Source organism: Lepidothrix coronata, unplaced genomic scaffold (assembly GCF_001604755.1).
Source record: "Lepidothrix coronata isolate B3197 unplaced genomic scaffold, Lepidothrix_coronata-1.0 Scaffold168, whole genome shotgun sequence".
In the NCBI taxonomy this organism is placed as follows: Eukaryota; Metazoa; Chordata; class Aves; order Passeriformes; family Pipridae; genus Lepidothrix; species Lepidothrix coronata.
In genome coordinates, this window is record NW_016690348.1 from 664,345 (window position 1) to 687,302 (window position 22,958).

The following is a 22,958-nucleotide window of genomic DNA, read 5'->3' on the forward strand; positions in this document are numbered from 1 at the left end:
ATCAGATTAGTGGCGTGGAACTATTATGAGTTGTAATGTAAATGAGTGTCTGTGTGCACACATATAGATGCATTTATACACGTGTCTTAGGAAGGAGATACTGGCTCTAGAATAATACAAGATATTTTCCTTCTTAAGGCTCCACACTGTTCAATTGAAGTCAAGAACTGCAATCTCATTCAGTGAACACCACACTGTTTGGCACCTTTTTGTCTAAGAGCTTTGCAACAGGAACAGTGGGATACTTTAGATCAGGACTGAGGAGTGCTAATACAAGTGTCTAGGAGTATTCAATTGGCACAGTAGGTAGCAATACAAATGATGATTTAGATGAACTGACAGGGCTATATAAAGGGACGTGACACATGAAAATTACTGGCCACCAAGCAGCCTGCAGTACTACCTGTCTAGCTTACTTGATATGTGCAAAAATGGGGGAAGGCTCCACTTCAAACTTCTACCAGCAAAAGAGTGGGAGTAAGTCCTTTGTTTATCTTCTCCATTAGAGGGCTGTGCAGCAAATCCAGCTGTACATTCACTTCATCTTGAAAAAGCACAATCCATCCTGCTCAGGAGTCTATTCACCTTCATGAAAAACAGTGTAAGGGGAGCTATGATGTTCCTCCGTACAAAGAGTATAACTATGAAGGTGAAGGATGTTGGTGTCCTAACTCCTTTCTTTCTATTTTAGATCTAAACGGGAAACTTTGAAGTGGGATTTAGATATCTAAGAGCAGTACTGATGCTAATACAGGGGTTCAAGGCATGCAGTGGAGAAACTCAGTAATACAACTCACACAAGGCCAAAGGAATCCAAAGGAATTTCCATTATATTAAATGCATACTTTGCATTTAACATTTGTGAACGACCAGAAGTTGACCAATTGCTACGACTGCATGTAATGTTTCTTCAACAGTATGTTTTCACTTCAATGATCCTGAAAATTTTTCATGAGAGGCTGTTCCTACTTAGAATGCAATTGAAAGAATGGGCAATAATGCTAGCGACTGTATGAAGGACTTCACCTGGAATACAGCATCTCAGGTAAATGGCACACTACAATTACAAAATGCCATTATGGATTATCAAGGCTTTGCAGGCTGAAAATAACATGTGGGCTATCCTTCTAGAACTTTGTCTATATTTCATTAAAATTAGAACCACTGCAGTTGTTTTGGAGTTTGAGCTCAAAATAGTAAAACTAGAAATATTATGCAAGTCCTAGTTGACCTTTCACAGACTAGCAGAAACTGTATGTTTCAAAAGGTCTCAGAAAGCAAAATTCTTTCTTCTGAGCATCCTTTCTTTGCCCATGGTTTAGTGAAATATAAGCAGCAGTTAGCATGGCATGGTGCTCTGTGCACTACAGTTTATGTGACACAAGAATGACTGCACTCCCTCACTGAGAAGGTATCTCAAGTGCATGCAACCCACACTCCTCATCTTCGCACCAGAGAGCCCTCAGGTGTCCTCTACCCTGGTTATGCCTTACAGGCAGAAAGACTCAAGACCCTTTTCCCACTATGTCCAGTGACTGAAGCAGTATCCTCTTTGGCATGACACTGTGGTTATCCTGCAAACTGTTATTATTTGTGCTGGGTTACATCCACTCTTTAGGGTCATATTGCTTTGTAAGAGGCAGGCAACAAGCTACAGCAGAAAGAAGAGCAGATTGCTGGTGCTACAGACTGTTATCAATAAGATAGAAATATACACTACCCCTTTTTTAAAGAGAACAGTGGCTGCAAATATTGTGACATGCCATCATGACTTTTGTTTAGGGTACTGGGTATCTTGGATACTTTTAATGGCCTATAATGAATGGCTAAACTGTTTTCTTTGGGAGAAAACATAAAACATACAGACTCAAGCAAAACCATCTCCTTTATTCTTTAGGAAACAAAGACACTTTATCAGCTGCCCCTTCTGAAATCTTAAGATTATTTTCTCCAAAATGCAGCACAAGTTACTGAAGGAAAGCAGAAAGAAGCAAGTCTGCTGTTGGCTACTGTCAGTATTTTCCTCAGAACCAAGTCTTTCATGTTCATTGTCTAAGTATTATCTGTATGTAATAAAATATTGTTTAAGAATATTATGGAGTTGTAATAGGAAGTCTCTCAAGGTCTAAGTATTCCTTAATTCTTGCCAATGAGAGTGCAGATTGGAATGCAGCAAGGAATTGCACATACTAGCATTTCTTAAGCTCAACAGTCAGAGACTAATGCCAGTATTACTAGCCTAAGACTACTTTCAGTACATTTAACTTATTAGGTGGTGATGGAGTTGAGGACCTTATCTGGAGCTTGCCCCAGGCTGGCTCTTTCATTTTATCTTGTTAAATTATTTCAAAGTTATTCATAGGTAGCAAGACCACCTGTCTGTGGACATGCTAATTCTGGATTATGAAGTGTGCTTGCTTTTTGCTGTGGTTTGAGAATAATAGAAGGAAAGTAAAAAGCAAACAAGTATATATTTAACTGTTGTTAAAGTTAAATAGAATGGAAGTGCTGCTACTTACATCCTGAACTTATCTATGTGTTTGTATATTATAACATTACTTAACAAAGAAAAAAAAATTAAACTTCCCCCCTCCCAAAATAAGCCCAAACTCAAACCATGTGAGGACCCCTATTCTCACCTTTCTTTATGAGGGTAGCATATCACTGGAGTAGTTCATCATTCAGTTTTTTATTATGTCATGTAAAAAGTTGAATATTACTGGACTTGGTGCATTTTTTAGCATTTCCAGTAAATGATCTGTATAATATACCCTTTTCTTTACCGTCTGTATAATGCAAGACATTTAAAAATTCTGCCCCTAAAACTTTATCCAACTAATAGCACTGCATATCATTTTTAGATAGTTGCAAAATGCATTTAATTCTTCCAAAACGAAAGATGTGATAGAAATTTTGTTGTAATGAACTGAATTATGTTAGTTTGATTTTTATTCTGAAGAAAGGAGACATTTACAGAATTCCCTCCCTTGTATTTGTTCTTTTTACCATTTTTGGCAGCCTCCTTTTTGTCACTCAGGCCTGCCTGACTTTATGAGGTACTTCAGGCTGGTAGTTTCACGACTCTGCAATTAGCACTAAGCACTCCTTATAGGAGTCACCTGTTGTAATCTTCAATCAACACTGTAGTAAACATTTTCCTTTCCTTCAGTGGATTTAATGCAGACAGTTATTGCTCAAATTGCATATTAACACTAATTTGATATAATCAGATAACAAGATACTATTTGTTTCATTAGTTGTGTAACAGTGAGCAGCTTCTCCTTTGGATTGACATGGAAAGGGAATAAATAATTAAAAACAATAAAATTCTGAAAGAATAGACAAGATAACTTTGGCATCTGAGCATAACACAACACGATAGTTCTAAACGGCATGTGACAAATCACCATGAAGCTGAAAAATAACACTCAGTGTCTGAGCAGGTACAAATCAGAAGCTGTATTCTGAAGTCCTAGCCATTACTAGGGGCAGGATACTGGATTAGCTAGACTAATGGTCTAATTTACCATGATAAATCCTTTAAAATGTCCTGTCAAAGTGCTATTCTTGGATTTTTTTCCTTCATGGACAGAACTGTAATAAGTGCTCAAATATAATGGTAAATACTTTAATCAATGTAAAGTAGATTTTGATGGGAAGTCTCATTTCCAGATGGGAAAACTATTCTGTTTCATTTGGTGATTTTCAAAGTCAGAGTGACATTGTGCACAAAAAGGAAGTGTGCTTTTTTAACATGCTGCAACTTTAAAAAAGTTATACTCTCTATGTTTCAGATCACATCTGAGCATCTTCTGTAAATACCTCGAAGAAAATTTGTTCTATAAGGGCTGCATAGAGTTTATGAAATTATTTATATAGATAAATAAGGACAAATCCAAACTTCCTCTAAACATCTAGAGCAGATTGTGTCTGCAGAAATATTATGTGTACTGTACCTACCATTTTTAAACGGCAGACATAATAATTTGTATAAAGAGTGCATGTATTTTTAAGTATATCTTTATATTCTCTGCTAATTTTGCTAGTTTGATAAACAGAGTATCTACTTTGCTATCACAATTTCCTGACCCTCTTTGTTCAGTTTTATGGAACAGAATGAGCATTACAATCTGGAAATTAGTTGGAAAGTAACTTGTATAATGGCGGCAGCATGCATCCAGTAAGCAGATGCATGACATTGCAGTTGACATGCCACCTGATTTCATTAATTTCAAGAGAGGACTTGCAGGATGGCAATATAGCAGAACAGGGACACCTTATGGATTCATAAAAAATTCTGATTATCAAAGCTAGTTTGTGGAAAACTTATGCAACATTTGATTATTGAGCCTTTGAACTGAAAAGATACACAGGAAAGCTTAAGAGCTTGAACAAGAAAATAATGCAAGCCTCATTAAAACAGACATTAGCCATGTAGATTTTTTCCTTTTCACTCTCAAAAGAAATAGCTGCATTAGAGTCAAGACCAAAGAATCCTCTATGTTTTAAGTGCCATTTCAAAGTACCCTAAATTACAGTGTAATTTTCTCTTTCAAATAGAAATCAACATCTGTTAATTTACTTTAGTTGATCCTATTGTTATGCTTCACTGTCATTAATTATAAATCTGTCAGCTTTTCCGGTGATACAACCCTTCACAGCAGAAGTCTGATACATGAAATTAAACTTCTCAGTTTTAAAATTTAATTTAGAAAACAAATAACAGCAAATGGTGTTCTGCATCACCTACTACTCTGGAATAAAATGAGTGATCCCTGTTAAAATTGAACTGCAACCTTTAGTTAGGACTGACTTATCAAGCCATTGTCACAGTACAAAATCCATAGTTCATTACTAATTTCCAGGACCATTTCCATCGTGTTCTTTGCCACAGTAGTCTCATTCATTCAAATTAACCTCATTACCTGACAGTCATTTCCAGTCCTTGCTGTCCATTGTCATATACAGCTATTACTATTGGGTGGCTAATCAAACACTTGTGATTTTTTATTTTCCTATGCAGCCAGCCTGGGTTTTTATATACACAGGTCTTCTGGAAACCTGTACTTGCAAAATTTGTGCATGCAAACCATCACAGTTAAAACTGTGTGCTCTACAGATATATTGGACACAGATACAGAAAGATACACATGCACCATAATGCACCAGATGCATGCAGAAGTGTCTATTGTGAGTTCAAAAGCTCAGAAACAGACCTGGGTAACCTTTCTTGCCTACTGTTTTACTTTATTTGAAAGTATCTCAAGTATTTCAGTTATATGCTGAAAGATATGATCTTTCACAGATTCAGAGATGCTACAGATTCCTGGACACGCAGTGAAAACTGAAGTGCTAGCAGTGATCCTACATCAATCACACTAAAGACCAAAGCAGACCAGCTGCTCCTCAAAACTACAGTAGTTAACTGTAAACTTCAAAAGGCTATGTGCCATCTGGAGGTGCCCTGAGTTTAGCACATTCTGGCCATGTCCCCACAAACTGAGAACAGTGGTTTGTATTAGTTTTGCTCTTTATGAGATTTCTTTTCTGCTAAACAGGAGGCCCTAAAGAAGAAAAGGTTTAACTGAGGTACAAGGACCTGCCAGAAATTCCCCTTACACGCAAAGATTCCTTTCAAGCTTCTAGTTCGACATCAGAAAAAAACCCTCCACCTCCAAAAAACCAAGGAATTTACCAAAGAAAAACTTCCACCAAATAACCAAGAGACTGTACTTATTGTACTCAGAGATCTCATCATGCTCAATGACATTTCTTTTTGAGGAAAGATGGGATATGGATTTGATCTTTTATGATTAACTCTCATTTTTCTTTTTCTGCTCATCCAGTTGAGGTGACAGATTTCAAACTGAATAGATAAATGCAGCTAGGCATAAAGACAAAGTCTGTCACCCACTTCTCACCTCATGGCCAAGAGGAATATTTTACATATCAGTAATGTGCAGGATGCAGAATGGTGAATAGATGCCATATTAGGTTTAGCCAACTAAAATCCAACTTCTGTAGAATGTAATACTGAATGTAAATCGATGAATATATTTCAATAAATGTAATTCAACGAATGAATATTTGAATGTAATAGGAATTCCGTGTTTTGACTAGTATGGGTTCTGAATGAAGAACAAAATCCAATTTTGATGGTGTACGTAGTAACATATGGATACTCTTGTGAAACTGTATTTCTTTCAAAATTCTCAAGTGTATTTCATCACGTTCTCATAATGTTTCTTCCTTCTACCTTCTGTGGTATTTCCCTGGATCACTTTGAACAGATGCAATATGTTTTCCCTAGGAATATAGGTCAGCTTGTGAGGAAGGCTGGAATAATTACAGCAGCTTTTCGCTTGTTCAACATGACTGTGTAAGTTTTGTCTATTTCATAGCATCATAAAAGAGTCTGTCTTTGGTACTTTTTGCTGCTCCTTTAATTGTTGCTGCTGTAAATAAGAATGATATTTGCAGAGTATTCTTTTTTATGTTACATTTATGAACTCAGAGATTTTGCTTAGAGGTCTTCATTAGAGGTCTTCAACTCTTTTGCTGACGTTACCATGAGATCTGTCTAGTGCTTCAATGTTTTCTCTGTATCTGGATAACATCTTTTTCTCCATTGTTTCTATGAACTGTTTCAGAAGACTCCCACTCATATATATGCCAGAATGACAAAAGACCAGGGAGATCAAAAAAAGAGATAGCCATGGGAATGCTACAGGAGAAAGTCTCATGCTGTAGAACCTAGGTTTTATGTACTATGGAGTACATTCCTACATGAAGAGTCCTGTATCACATTCTTGTCTGCTACTTGTGTATATTCATCTGCAAGCATTTGCTTTTGAAATGTAGCGAATTCTTCCATCAATGCTGAAAGAACTGGACCAAAGCTTTGATAACAGTCGTCTTCAGGTGCTGTGCTGTCGTACAAACCCATGAGCACTCTATTCACCCTAAATCCAGGAGAGTGTGTGTCTCCTCTAAATGTAAGAAGCAGCCTGAGAACTGCTGGTTTCTATTAATTAAAAAATTATCTCTGGCTATTTTACTGTCTGAGGACAATGACAAGGACTTATCACTATACTTACCAGAAATCCATTAGTTTTTCCAATAAATTGGATGGGACTACACTGATAAAGATTTTTATTTTATCTTCCTTCTTACAAAGGAAGTAAATCAATATGGATTCATTGAAAAGTTTGCACTTTTGGAATGGAAAATATTCAACAGTTGTAGCTGGGTTGTAACAATATGACTGAAGATTACACCACAAAATACAATAATCAATGCCAAAGACATGTCAGTGCACTGCTCAGTCTGAAGGGTAACTGTGGTTCTCCAATTATTTCACTCATGAAATATAAGAACTGGCTTATACTGATGTCCTAGTTAGAGCAGCCGGGAGACTGAAATAACTGAAGTTAAAATAATATGAGGGATGTAATTAGTGCCAGCCATTTCTGTAAAGCAAATAGTATTGCTTTATGCCAAATTTATTGCCAAATCTGACATATGGTAAAATGGTATTGTTACCATGTAATTTCTTACCTTTTCATTTTAACTTAGCCTCAATTTTAAGTAAGAGTAAATTTTAAATATATTTGAAATGAATTTTAAGAAAGTTCATCCCCCATGTAAACTGGTGTAACTGCTATTGGACTACAATATAGATGTCTCTATGACAGGTAGAAATGGAGTCCCTAAAAGCAATGCCTCAAAATGAAGGCTTTCTTTAGAAAGCTCTACCTTTCACACAACCATAACTTAGCCACATGAAAAAATGTCTGTCTCCAGGAGAAAAATGACTTGGAAGCCACAGGTCAGAGACAATATAAAAAGACCTTTTAAAATTCCCTGTCATCAGCTGTGTCCTGAAACAAACAGCTATTTTTTAGAAAATGTGAAATGAAATAATGACATTGATTTTTGTTTATTGAAATATACAAGTTTCCTAAGAAGAGTAAACTACAGTATTAGAAATTAGTGAAGAGAAGGAACTGAGAAACACAGCCTGTTTGAGACCAGCAACTCAACTGGCCACAATAGCCCCATGCAGTGCTACAGGCTTCCAGAGTGGCTGGAAAGTGGCCCAGCAGAAAAGGACCTGGGAGTGCTGGTCAACAGCCAGCTGAACATGAGTCAGCAGTGTGCCCAGGTGGCCAAGAAGGCCAATGGCATCATGGCCTGGATCAGCAATAGTGTGGCCAGCAGGACCAGGGCAGTGATTGTCTGAGGCCACGCCTCGAGTCCTGTGTTCAGTTCTGGGCCCCTCACTACAAGAAGGACATTGAGGTGCTGGTGTGTGTCCAGAAAAGGGCAATGGAGCTGGTGAAGGGACTGGGGCACAGGCCCTATGAGGAGAGGCTGAGGAAGCTCCGGTTCTTTAGCCTGGAGAGAAGGAGGCTCAGGGGAGCCCTATCACTCTCTACAACTACCTGAAAGGAGGTTGTAGCCAGGTGGGGATCAGTCTCTTCTCCCAGGCAACCAGTAACAGGACAAGAGGACATTGTCTTAAGCTGCACCAGGGGAGGTTCAGGTTGGACATTAGGAAGAAATTCTTCACAGAAACGATGATTAGATATTGGAATGGGCTGCCCAGAGAGCTGGTGGAGTCACTGTCCCTGAACATGTTTAAGGAAAGACTGGATGTCGCACTTAGTGCCAAGGTCTAGTTGACATGGTGATGTTCCGTGATAGGTTGGATGATCCTAGAGGTCTTTTCCAACCTAATTGCGATTCTGTAATTTTTCGACAGCTGTTAATCAATGGAAGGAAATTTCATTTGTCTGTACAATACTGGACTCTATTCCTTAAAGTACAAAGATGTTTTTAGTGTAAGAAAATGCCCATTGCATCTTTTTGTGCTTTGGGAGCCAAAGCATTTTCTTATTGCCCATGCTTTGGGTAGCAAGGCTTATTTTAGGGTCTGTTTTTGATTGATGCTTGCCCTAGCACTGCTTAGAAGAGCCAGAAGGCTCACTTAATGTTTCAGGCTGCTACCAATGATCTGTGAATTGACTTGCATGAGAAATTTCAAGTTGGTCACCTGCTGGTAAATTCCAGCTTCTAAGCAATTTCAGATAACACAGACAGTCTATATCATGTTCTTCATATTAATCTAAAATGTTTTAAAGACTACAGGTTCTTGTAAATTAATTGCAATTAAGTTTTTTGGGATGTGTAGAGTATAGCAAAAGATTCTAGTGGGTTGATCTCTAGTCAATTTCATGTGGAAAACCTAGATTTATTTATTTAACACCTGGCTTCAGTGTGAACAACCAATTGTTAAACAAGAACCAGTTTTTTGAGACCTAAGGATACGGCAGATGGATTCAGTAACGAGAACAGAAACTTGTTTTTACAGCATGCAAAGTGAACGTTAAGCTATAAGCCAGTCTTCCAACCTTGTTATAAAAATAGGTCCACTTACCCCAGTGAGGATCCTCATGTCTAAATTTTCAGGCACTAGCCTTCTATAGGATTTTCATTACTTTTCTACCTAGTTTTAATTCCTACAAGAATGAAATTGTAGAAACTATTTTTTTCTGTTTATTAATGGAGGAAATAACAGGTGGTTTACTTTCCCTCTGTTATCACTCCTGCCCCTTTGGCATGTCTGTGTTAGAGGGCAAGTTCTGTAAATTAATCTATATTATTAACCATCTCCCTAAATAAGACGTGTTATACAATTGTACATGTATTTTGGAAAAAATGCATAGTGGATAGTTTAGAGATTTCATGAATATTCCGTTAGCCTGCTTTAGAGACGATCAGCCTGCTTTAGAGACGATCAGACTTGGAAAACCAAGTCTGAGTATCATAGAATCGCAAAATATCCTGAGTTGGAAGGGACCCACAAGGATCGTTGAAGTCCAACTCTTGCTATGACTGAAGAGTCATAACAGTGACTTCCCTGGAGTTTTACTCCACTACTACCTTCAAACAGCTTTTTTCCTAATTTGCTCTATTTTTAGAAGGGAAAAGTCTTGGTGGATAAAGATGTTTGCTGCTACTGACGAGCAATGTAAACATTCATGGTACTAACAGAATTTAAAATTTTTCAATATCATGGAGCCATGTAAGTCTACAGTGCACTGGTGCATAAGAACTTAACTGACAAGGCAGTGTTACTTAATGGACAGAATAAAACACCATTTGCTTCTGTATGGCAACCATTGGTAGAATCCATGCTCCAAGCTCTGCACTGACAGACACCCAGTTGAGCCTGTCTGTGAGCATGCATGTGCCTCAACGTCCCAAGTGTTTTAAAAACAGTGCTCACCAATCTGGTAGGCCTGTCTCCGCAGTGTTCTGGAAGCTCTGTGTCCCTTCTTCTTTAAAAACATCTGGCTTCCTGAGGGTAAAGGAAGCAGAAGGGGTATAATAAAGAGCCAGGGAAGGAGAGAGTCTCCTGGGGTCAAAGGGAAGCTCTGTGCCCAGCTGTGTCCCCCTTGGTGGCTCTGAATATTCAAAATCCACCATGGGAAATGCTTCCTCTTTGCAAGACCAGCCAATGGGAGAGAAAGGGATTGCATGGGAACATATCTCTATTACAGTTTGGACAGGCTTCTCATAAGGATTGAAAAGTGAAGTTAAGGAAGGATTTAGGCTCAAATGGGCATGCCAACAATGCATAGTTCATTTTTCCTTGCAGAGTCTGTGGAGAAACTTCTTTACTTTTTACTTCCAAACAACACAAAATGAAGTGTTAAACAACTTGACATTTTGGAAGGAGGATCACAGATAATGGGAAAGTATTTGGAGATGGGCCCCACTGAAACATTTTCACTCACACTTTTAGCTTCTTATTCAGGAAATAGGTCTCAAGGCATAATAACTGTCACCTTCTTGACTACAAGGGGGAAAGAGCTATTTATCCTAATTTTATAACTCCATAGTCAATAAAGATGCCACTTCATTCATGAGAAGCTTCATATCCAGCAACCCTTTTGCAAGAGGCAGGATCAGAAAAAATGTCCAAAACTGAGAAAGTTACTCCTATCATGACCTTATGTTAAACAATTAATGTTTTGCTATGAATTCCCATTTTATGAAGGCAGCATTACCTTTTACATATCTTTCCTCCAAGTCACTTTTACTGTGAAAAAACTATTTTTAGATAGTGCACTTTGTAACAGAAATATAAAATTAATAGAAATCTATGTTTTTATATTCTTAAATGTAGGACAATTAAATGTAACATGTAAAAAAATCTTCATTTGACATGAAGATATATAGACATACCTTTTTTAAAAAACTAAAATACGATATTAAAGCTTGAAATGGACCATGTCATGAATTGTCATTGTGCAACTCTTGAATCCGTTTTTCTTATCAGCTGTCTGGACTATTAACAACAAAGTCAACATTCCTTCCCAGTTCCCAGCCCAGACTCAGCTGTTCCTGCACAGAGCAGCTTCAGTCTGGCATTTCAAAGATCACTTCTGGGCACACACAGGTCCTGTCTGACTGGAGAATGAGAGGATAACAGTGGGTCAATGCCCCTGCACTATTGTTATACTGTTACACGTGCACAGGGTCACTGCTAACGTGAAATCTAAAATCCTCTTTTATCACCTTGTAAATCCCTGCCAAGCTTCTTCTCATATGTCATCTCAGAAAGCGTCTGTGAGATCAGATGCATACTAATATTGCTTGGAAGTCATGGAAAAATATTAAAACTATTCAGGTTATAAGTTTAGATATCTATTTCTTTTGGACAGGTTTCCCAAGATAGGCATTTCCTAAAATGGCTTCAGTCCCTCATTTGTTCCTCTATTCATTGCCAGAGAACAAAGGCAATCTTTATTTCTCAAAATAGGGTCACTGTGTCAGGAAGTGACACAGAAAAGATTTTCAAGTTTCACAAACAATCCCACGTTCTGGTTTACTCCTCAACTACTACTTATCAACAGCAGTTTCAAAAATCCAAACCTTTTTCCAGCTCTGTTGTGTTATTTCTGCTGGCACTGGTCTTCTGAGTTTGTGCTTCTACATATTGTCCATTACTATAACATGAAAATTAACTTAATTTTCTGAAATAAGACTTAAGAGATTACTTGCAACCAGGGGAATTAATTTTCATTTTTTAATGGCTTTTATTTAGGATAGTCTGAGAACCTTCCTGAACTTGCTTCTGTTTGAACTGTAAATATATATCCAATCTCACTTTGAAATGAGTATCTATCAAAGCATTTGATACAGTTTCCTAATTACTATTCTTGTTAAAATCATTCTTTACTTACAGTCTGAATTAGTCTAACTTGAATATATAGGCATTGCTGCTGAAATAGAAACTTTATTCAGTTTATTCTCCATGTGGCTCAGTATTATTGGAATGTAATCAAGTCATCCTGTAAGAATATCTTGTTGAACTAAACATCCTGAGTTCTAATACTTTGGAGTACACAGTCCATCTTTCAAGCATGTAAGAAATTCAATGGTTCTTGTCTTGGGAATACACAGTAAGGTCAAAAACAACCTTCTAATTCTATAGGAGACAGCTCTTTATATATGTTAGAATTTGTATTTCAATGATTCTCAAATCTTTTCCTAAATCTTTACTTCTCAGGACATAATCCTCCATCCTGTAAATTTTACTTACATTCTTCAGTCCTATATATATGAATTCATACTTGGCTGTATTAACAATATACTTAAACCAGTTTTCTAAGTGATTCCTATCACTGACACAGTGACCCATCTTCAATGTTCATCACTTCTATGATTGTTCTGTATCTACTGCCTTTATTAGTTTTAGTTATTTTCTTCTAGGGTATTAGTAGTAAAATTTCAATCCTCAGAAATTTCTCAGTGACTTGGGAACCCAAATTCCTATATATACTCTAGGTATTAAGAAAGTCATTTAAGCGAATGGAATTTTGGCCTCTAGAAGCTGAAGCTCTCTTGAAAACAGAACTTATGAGGAGAACTTATGTCTCCAAGTATATTTAAAATAGCTAACATATGCCTCTAAAATAGGCCACAGTAAGTTTTCTTTCCCTCCAACAAATAGATTCCCTCTGTTTTCAAAGACAGGATTTTCATAGTATTCTGTCCTCTTTACTATTTGCTGTTTAGCGTCATATTCTACTACTGGGCTGGAATTCTATAAATACTAATTCAGGAAGAAGTCCATGCTTGTGTTGAAGACAGTTAAGAAAATGACACAGTGTTGTGCATTAGCTTTGCAACTGCCATTTCTACAACATGAAATTTTATAACCTGTCACACTACGTAGCTTCCTACTAGTACAGAAGATTCCCTGGGACTTTCACTGCCCCATTTCGCAAGTTCTTTTTTCACCTCTGTTTTGGCTCAGATGTTTCTTTGTGTTTTTGGAATATGTGCATTAGATGAGATGACTTGTCAATAAGACACCTTACTTGAAGTTTTCCCTAATGATTACCAAGAGTTGTTGTGACAGATATTAAACATTCTGCTTGAAAAGGAGAATATTCTTGACAGGGCACAATGAAGGAGATGACCTCCACATCTGAATCACCTGCAAACCATTACCCTGTGTCCCTGTGTTCATTAGTCTATGATCTCATTTTATAACACCATCATTCTGCGAGCAGATCTAGAGTCGAAGTCGCTTTAGCAAAAACTAATATTGTGAGATTTAATTTAAGGCCTTTTCTCTAACAAGCGTTTTCTTGCAGTCATTTTTAAGATGATACTACTACTACTACTTTTGTTCACAGTATATTTGATTGCACCCAAGCTGGGCACTAAACTGGTGCAGGGAGAGGCTAGGATTCTGTGCCTGAATTCTGCCCATAACTCATATTCTAACTCATATGATGATACATGTCAGGCTGATATTCACAAGAAATTCTGGTGTTGGAGCAGTTTCTCTGCTTTTCTCCCTCCACTCCAGATGTTCCATTAGATTTATAATACTGGTAATTGCATGCAACCCACACAAGTACAAAAGATTTAAACCTTTTTTTTGGATGGCAAACAGAAAATTCAAGCAGACTAAACCCTTGAATGAGATCTCAGTATCCCTTCCAAAATACGAAGGGACTCTTTCAAAGCCTTTATTTTAGAGATATTATAGCCTAATGCTGTCACAATAGCAAGGGTGATGTTGAACTGGTGTACCTGTCATTTAGAAGCTCTTTGTCAAACAATATGTCAAAAAGGGGAGGTATATAAATAAAGACTAAACACTTCTAATGTAGAAAAGCTCTCATAGGCTTTTAGGGTTTATCTCATACGATTTAGTAACTATTTGCATACATTTTTAAAGCAAGTGAGCAGATAATGTGAATTTCCTAAATATTTCTCCTAAGGAGAGAGAGATTCTTTCTCTCTTCACTGTGAAATCACAAATGAAAATGCAGCTGGAAGCAGCTAATGTTATACATGTCTCTGAGAAAATGATAAGGGAATTAGAAAATAGGGAGATGAACACAGAGAAGGGGGAAATGCACTCATGTAAACAAAGGTAAAAAGAGAGGAAACTGAATTCATTACATATGCAATCAAAATTCTTTAGCAAGTTTAATAAGAGAGTCTCTCATAGAAGAAAAGCCGTCAAAATGGAAGATGACTTTCTAGAATAGAGGCCCAGAGCAGATTTTGCTAGGGCTAAACTATGCACTTTAAACAAACAGTGGATAAAAAGAACAACACAAATGAAATAATCAGACACAAAAATATCCTGATAATTAGACTTCTACAGAACAGATCAAAGTCTTGTTTTTATCAATGGATTTTAAATTTTATAGACTATACGCAAAGGAAATTAAATTAAAAGCCTTTTTAACTTGATCTTGTTATTAGGAGGCAACACTCAAAAGTACATTGGAATACTAGTTTTAACTGGCCAGTTGTTTTTTTAATTTTTTAGCAAGTATTCTGAGATTCAGACAAAAATGTAAGACACAACAGTAAGAAGAACAGCAGAATGGTTCTTCCTTTTCTTGGTTTTGCATTTGTTTCTTATGCTTGGAGTAGTTCTAGAAATGGATATATCTTCCATTTCTACTCAGAGATGTGTGCTTTTCAAACAGCTTTGTTTTACTTGGTAAGAACACAAGAGAGAGCATCTTGGTTTCTAGCCAGACATAATTTCATGTATTGCATTTCCACGTCCGTTCTTTTTTCCTACTGCTTTCTTCTAGGATTTCAATTCTAAACTTTATCTATGTGTTTTGGAATTGCTGTTTTTAATTTTTGAATGTTGAGTCATATATACAATTTATGAGAACAGAAGCAAACAACGACAGAAACCATTAAAATGTTCCCAAAAGAAATAAAATACTGGTTTCAAATGAAAATACACCTGTAGGCTATAGGTGACATTCGAATGGTCAGTGCAAAATGTAACTTCACATATGATTAATATGCAAAAGTATTTTTAAAATGTTTCTAAGAACTCTTCAGAAACCCACAGACATTCTGTGTGCTTCCCTATCCTTTCACATTCCCTCTTGGAATGTGTTTACATGTATCATAATCCTGGGCTTTGAAGCAGCTGGAAATGCTATTTTTCTACCTAACCACCTCTGAGTGATTCATATACTGAAATGACATATAAGAATACTGCCCCTTAAGTTTGTCTTTGCAAATATTACTCTGAAACAATTTTCATGCTTGAATATTAGATCTGCAAATATGAACAGGATTCATAAAAAAAAAAAGAAATAGGAAAAAAACACTCTAAATCTAAAGTATGGGATAGAAGAAATACATTTAAAAAAAGGATACATTTAAAAAAAGAAACTACAAGTTTTTAATTTTTACTTTGGAAAAATATGTTTGCCAGTATTTTTACTGCACCTGTAGGTACTGCAGGCATTGCAGGCATATAAAATCTTTCTATTTTTCAATTTCTGGATACATTTTATACATACAAAATGCACATATACATGAGTACACACAAACACACATAATCTATGGTTTAACTTCAGTAAACCATAAAACAGACACTGAAGGCTTGTTCATCTTTCCTACAAACATGTTAACTAAAGCGTCAAAATTTTACCCTTTGTAACATCTCTCTGTAAGTCTATTGCATTTGTTCAAGTGCCATGGTACTCCATCAAATCAGTCATGTTAGTGCAAAAGATAAATACTGAAATATCCATATGGGCAATGTTCTGTTAAGTAGCTTTATTATGTAATGAAATAATGGCATACTTCTTACCAAACTAATTTACAGAATCAGATCTTCCTTTCAACTGAAACAGAAATGCAGATGCATTTAGCTGTAAATATATGGATTGGGCATGTGAGTGTAGAAGAACTTTTAAGCAGAAGACTTTTAAGACTAAATCCTGGTATCAGGTGCAGAAGACTTTTGGCTAGGTCAACAGTACTGAATTATTCTTTCAAAACTTACTGCAAAGTACGAAAGCACTCTACAGTTGGAGGCTCATTATTTCTATTCCATGAGCTAAAGTAGCTACCTCTGGAGAAGTGACTCTGGAAGCATAAAACTAAAAAAACCATGAAACCAAAAGTTTAAAAAGAACTCTTACTACCTTTGCCAATGTAATACTATCTCAAGACTCAGAGATCATCTTAATAGTGAAGATTCAAAAGCATCAACTTCTTTCATAACTGAAAGCAAAGCTGCAGACTCTGCTTTTAACTGATATATATGATTGCTGTCTGGTTTCCAGCTAGCATCTGAGAAGTAAAAAAGGGTCACAAAATATATTTGTAAAAAACCAGAAAAGTAAAAAATTTCTCTTGGGCCTTAAATTTCACTGCAAGAAAGACATTCTAAAGCTGGTGAATGGTCTGGAGCACAACTCCTATGAGAAGCAGCTGAGGGAGCTGGGGTTATTTAGACTGGAGAAAAGGAGGCTCAGGGGAGCTTTACTGCTCTCTACAACTACCTGAAAGGAGGCTGTGGCCAGGTGGGGGTCAGTCTCTTCTCTAAGTAACTTGCGACAGGATGAGAGGAAGTGGCCTCAAGTTGCACCAAGGGAGGCTTAGATTGGATATTAGAAAAATGTCTTCATCATGCCCACGGAAATGATGGAATCTCCATCCCTGGAGGTATTTAAAGATGTACAGATGTGGCACTTTGGGATATGGTTTAGTGGTGGACTTGTCAGTGCTGGGTTGGACTTGATGACCTGAAAGGTCTTTTCCAACCTAAATGATTCAATGATTCTAAAATTTACTGAGAGCTTTCAAGATTATTTATCTTCACAGACGCTCCATGCCTAGGAGGTCATAGAAAAAATTTCTGCAGGCAACGGAGTACCTAGCCACAGTTTTGCACAACGACCTTAAGTTAAAATCTCCATTTGATAGTGTTGACTTTATAGCAAAGTTGAGACTATTGGATTACGACAGCCATAAAGAACAAACAAGTTCACACTCTTATTGTTCCAGAGGGGACTACCAGGGAAAGCATCTTTTCCATTGGAATAACACATTATTAATGACAGTATGTAAGCTGTCATTGATGATAATATATGTAACAGTAGCTGTTACTTTTGGTCCTGCAGGTGGTAAAAAGTTCCACCTACAGTATTTTGCTGACAGTCCTTCTTTTATCTTTAACATGGAGATAACTCTCAGGAGCTGAGAGCCTTTTCATGGGTTTTTTTGTTGTTTGTTTTTTTTTTTCCCCCTCAGCTATGCAAATCTAGAATCCATATATAATAGTTTTATTTGAAAACTTCACTACCTATGCTTTAAAGTTTAAAATGGTCCTTACAATATAAAAAACACTCTAGAGGTCCAGGACATTTAGATACCATTGCTGGAAAGAGCAGTCTCACAAGTTTAGACTCTGTATGAAATTCCCACCTGAAACTGGAAGCATTCATGGGCAGCAGGTTTTTGGTATTTATTGCTCTTTGGAACAGCAGTGATATTCTGCTAGGCCAGAAAATCAAAAATGATGCCTGGATATAGTGAGAGTATCCAGAAGGGTTTGCTTTCCCTAAGATCACAACAACAGTTGCCAGTTGCTGTTTATCACATTCCTGTATGAATACCTCAAATACACTTGTATTTCCTGCAGCCACCAGACAGGTTAGTTAAACTACTGTAAAACCATGCAGTGGTTGGCTCATTCATATACCTTCTGTCAAGCTAGTGATGTTTTGGATTGAATACTGCACTAGGAAAGACTGGTTTTGAAATGACCTGCTCCCTTGCAGTAACCTTGTCTTCCTGGTTGGGACTTTGTCATCAATCACTGTGAAATGTGGGTGCTGAAATTCACTATCTCCCTTCTTTTTTTTTTTTTTCATTTTTAACTACCCAGAAGGACAACCTGAAAAACTCCCTATCAGACCAAGTCTGTCAGTTGGTTTGATACCCAAATTGAGAAACAAGAAAGCCTGTTCAAAGCCTCTAGGGCTAACAGATTGAGGAAATATGTTATGCTGAGAAACTCAAGTCATGGATGGCAGGCACTGCAGAGTCTTGCAAAGGACTAAAAACTGAACACTTCAATCACTTATCCTAGAGCTCTCAAGATAGGACATCACTACCACTGGGAAACAAGGAGCAATCACTGTCAGATGAATAGAAAGACAGATCAGTAGGGTGCTACTCTGTGGCTATCAAAGTAAAGAGACCAGTAACTTTTTTTTTTTAAAAAAAGCTCCTTTTAAATTCTTCCATGTATTTCTGGAAATGTCGAGCAACATGCAGCAGTGGGGCCTTCCTGAAAACACATTTACTCAGAATCTGACAAAATTTTATACTCTAAGTTAATTTTGTCATGGAAAATAAACTCAGAGACAAACTTTCCTTCTCTGTTTATTGGATCAGAAAAAAAAGCATAGCTGCTGTAGAATTGTCTCATCTTATGTGTATTAAGTACAGTGCTTGGAATGATACTGTGGCAATAAATTCAATTTGCAGCAGTAATAGATATCTGTGTCAACAAACAGAAGGCAAAACAAAATAAACAACATTAAATAAAAACTTCTTCAAGTGATTTGTCTTAATATTAGAAAAGACTTATTTCTCTAACAAAAAGGGTGAAATACCTATTCCAAGATGTGCCCTGTCATACCACTGTGACACTAGCAATGAGTGACATTTTCTCTGGTATTCCTTTTTTCCATGGATGCCATAAAGTGCATCGCATGAATATGAAGTGACATCTTTACTAACATGTGGTACTTACTTATCACCCACAATTCCCAAGTTGATTGTTGGATAGCCATGTTCTTGGATCGTAGCTAGGAGAGTTGAACGGTTACTGTCCCGAATCTTTCCTGGTAAGAGGTCATCTTCAGGATTCAGTAGCTATAAAACCAGAAACAGTCTTAGTCAATCTCCTTGGAATACTGTGCTTTTACAGAAGTGAGAATTTTCTTTTTCAGATTGGACAGGATACTTTTAGACACATATCATAAAATGTATGTATAAAGTGATTTAGTGAATTTAAATTAATAATAATTAATATGTAAAGTACTTGTTTAGCCCAATCGTCCATGTTGTTTCTTTCCTTCTTATCGGTTCATGTCTGCAAAACCTTCTTTCTCGTTATGAATACTTGGCTTCAAACCTCAAACATTAGCAATCAAAACAAAACAAAACAAATTTCCAAGTTATTGCTTCTCTTTAAGTAGTTTTAAAGGAACCTCACTGATGTTGCTAACTAGATTTAAAGGTATTAAAGGAAATTTTGAAGTTAATTGTCTACTTACCAATACGTTTTTTAAATACAACAATCTGCATTAACTTAGTTCTTATATCAATTACTGTTTTGGATGAAAAACTTTCTCTCAAGATGGTATCATAGCAATTGCCTTACATGTGTCATGTATTTTGGAAGCTAAACTACAAAACATACATATGTAAACATATGTTTTATATATATATTAGGAACTCTTTTGTAGGATATAGAAGAACGATACAATATTGACAGGAGATAAACAATAATACCACTAATAAGAATGTATCTGTCGAAATTACAGCCATAACATCAGGTAGTCAGGTAAGAATACCCAGGTGGAGCAAGGCTAAATTTTATGCTTTGGCTAGCAGCTCTGTTTCTGTGCAGACTTTCACAGAATGTTTAAGAAACCCACTGTGCAGGATCTTTTTTAACATGAAATAAAAGAGAATGTCCACAAGGTAAAGGACTCTTTAATGACATATAAGAATCTACAATCATACAGAAGTTACTAATCAGTAAATCATCAATTCATCTCTAATCCTTGTAGCTCTGTGGATTCGTTCTTTAGTTAGCCATATGTTTCCTGCATGCCACACCCTGTCTATGCTACAAAACCTGACAAGATTCTGTCCCAGCAAAGCTGGCCTCAGCCACCCACAGTACCTAGAAGTCACCTTCACTGGGGTTGTGGAAGTTGTAAGGACACGGCCAGATGACAAAATTCAATATATTAGAAGTTTTCAAAATCTTTCAAAATTCAATATATTCCAGCTGTATGAGAATACAGCTATTGACTTAATGTTTGCGTCTGTATTTCCAAAAGTTTGTCTCAAAGGACAGTCAAAACTTCATGTTGTCTTTAAACTTCAAGCTGACTTTATCTCAACCCACATGTTGTTTTGGTTTTGCTCTTCTATTCTTTCTCTGCCCTGCTGCGGGTAGGATTGAGCAGGCACAGTTGCTGGCCTGGGTCAACACACAACACATGTAAAAGTAGTAAATTAAGTTAATCTTGAACCTGATTTTTCTGATGTAGTTGAGACAAACCAATTAGAAAGCTGGTCTGGAGTTTTATCAACAGGAGAGAGTCTGAATTTCAACATATGCTACTATCAGAAAAAATATTAAGGCACAATACTACAGCAAGGCATTTGGTAGTACTATTCAGTTTTCAAAAACAGGTTATCTGCCATTTGCACTACAGCTACAGAGGAGTGTTGCTCAAAAGAAACTACTCTTCAGTCATGACTGGCAGTATGAATTAAAACCCTGACTACTCCACTGGTTTTCCCTCGCTGGCAGGAGGAAAGTAGCTGGCAGATGGTTGGATACATTATCAAAATTTTGGCAAAGATAGTGGGTGAGACCTGTGAGAGAGCCTTTGAGGGAGAAAACACAAGGAGCTGATCATGGGTTGATCCCCCACAGAAGTATCTCATGTCAGCACAAATTGCAGTTCAAAAAGTGAGTTTGCTTGGGAATAGGGTGGAAGTCACTATCCAAAACTCTGTCCCAAAGGAGTCATAGTATTTCAGACCATAATTCTAAACAAACTTTTTTTACCTCATTCCCTGTTGACATTACTGCAACCACTGGAAACTTGTTAACTTCTACTTCGGTTACTCCAACAGTTGCTAAGAGACCAATCTCAGATGGACCCATGTGGGTTCCTTTAGCCAGCACACATTCACCTCTTTTAATGTCATGTCCTATAGGTCTGAAAATCATAGCACAGAAAAAAAAACATGAAAGAGAAACAGAATGAGATTCAAAGTATCTTTCCTTGATTGGTCTTGCTCCAGGTGAGGAGTGTCCATGGATGTCCATTAGTCAGATTGTCAAAATATCTGTACTACTCATTAGAAAATGACCTTAAAAATCAATAGCCCTTCTATTCCTTACAGAGATATTTTATCGTTTACAAATACAGACCTGATATCTTGGCCTGGTCGAGCTTGCACCAGGATTCGAACCTCTAGTTCTTCAGTGCCCTACAAAGACAAGGAGATCAAATAGAGTCAGCTGAGCTATTCAAAGAAGATTAATGTTTAATTTCTCACAAGTCTACACAGCTTAAAGCACTCATTACACTGAGACTTTATGGTTTAAGCATCATATTGCTCTCCTGATTTGTCTGTCAAGACTGTAATACAATGTATGCTAAAACTGAACAGCATTATAAGAAATTCTCTCTTTAATGAGCTCACCATGGAAGGGCCAGCACTGAATATGTAGTTTTAGCTTCCTTTTTTTTTTAATGATACTTGTGTTTATATATCTTTTTTACTCTACATTCTATGTCTGGTGATTTGGTATACTGAGTAGATTCTTTCTACTCCTCTCAGCCAACTTGATCTGGTTGAACAATTTCGAAGATGATACTTCAAAAAGACCATTAGTCTGATAGACAATAGGTCACTATGTTAGCAGAAAGGTGGGAAGAAGCTAAATGATTTAGCTCTTTCAGGATTTTCATGTAGATTCCTGTAGTGGAAACTCCTATTTGAGAGCCTTGTACAAATAAGAAAGAGGCATATTCATCTTGTTTATTTACTGTGAACCAGAGACAGTGGCCTGAAAAGTCTGATGCATTTACTTCTTCAGAATGTCAATGGTCTGGTGATTCATTCAATACCAATAAATGGCATATGACTTATATTGTTAATATTTAATTTTAAGCCCTGCAAGTGGGTTGATGATATATACACTCAGCTTTGAGATAGTGCCAGCCTGTCAGTAGCACTAAATCTAAACAGATTTTGTTTTTACGTTATCATGTAGTTATAACGTAAAACCTCAAAGTTATAAATCAGACACTAATATTACAAGATAAACTAAGCATGTCAGAGTCATTTAGAATTTCTACAGGAAAATAGTGTTGTATAGGACACTGGGACTGGCCAGCATTTTCTGAGTTCAAACTTTAAACTTAAGGACCCAAAGTTAAAGTTAATAAATCTTTTAATACAGATTGTGATTCTGTTTACCTACTGTGAAAATTTAAACCCCTGAAAACCAGAAAATTACTAATTTAAAAAATTCTTACTTTATCCCAATATTTTCAAAATATGCTTTTATTGTAAATTCTGTTTCTTTAAATCTGCTCTTCTTGCATAAGAGAAGAGATGATTTTTGGCTCTGAGTGTTCAAAATGGCGTGCTGGTGCCCAGGATGGCCTTTTATCCCCCTTATTGCCATCTGAGGCTGTAAAAGCTCGCGATAAAAATTTGGGGCAATGGTTAATTATGACACTCTGGAATGGTTGTCCAGTCATGAAGATTTGAAATTTCCATATCTTTGATAACATTTAAAGATAGATAGGAAGATTTTAAGG

General features: G+C 36.8%; 1 protein-coding gene across 8 annotated transcripts in view; it reads right to left on the reverse strand.

The window, feature by feature from the left end:
- Positions 1-22,958, reverse strand: part of GPHN (gephyrin) — a 288,205-nt gene that overhangs the window by 10,868 nt on the left and 254,379 nt on the right. For 5 of the 8 annotated variants that reach the window (XM_017829762.1, XM_017829761.1, XM_017829759.1 and 2 more), the window contains 4 exons: positions 21,557-21,615; positions 21,188-21,341; positions 19,127-19,248; positions 10,292-10,363 (listed from right to left, as the gene is read on the reverse strand). In XM_017829762.1, the coding sequence (XP_017685251.1) occupies positions 10,292-10,363; positions 19,127-19,248; positions 21,188-21,341; positions 21,557-21,615 (407 nt within the window). The remainder of the gene's footprint in view (positions 1-10,291; positions 10,364-19,126; positions 19,249-21,187; positions 21,342-21,556; positions 21,616-22,958) is intronic. The other 3 variants (XM_017829764.1, XM_017829763.1, XM_017829765.1) reach the window with 1 other exon arrangement.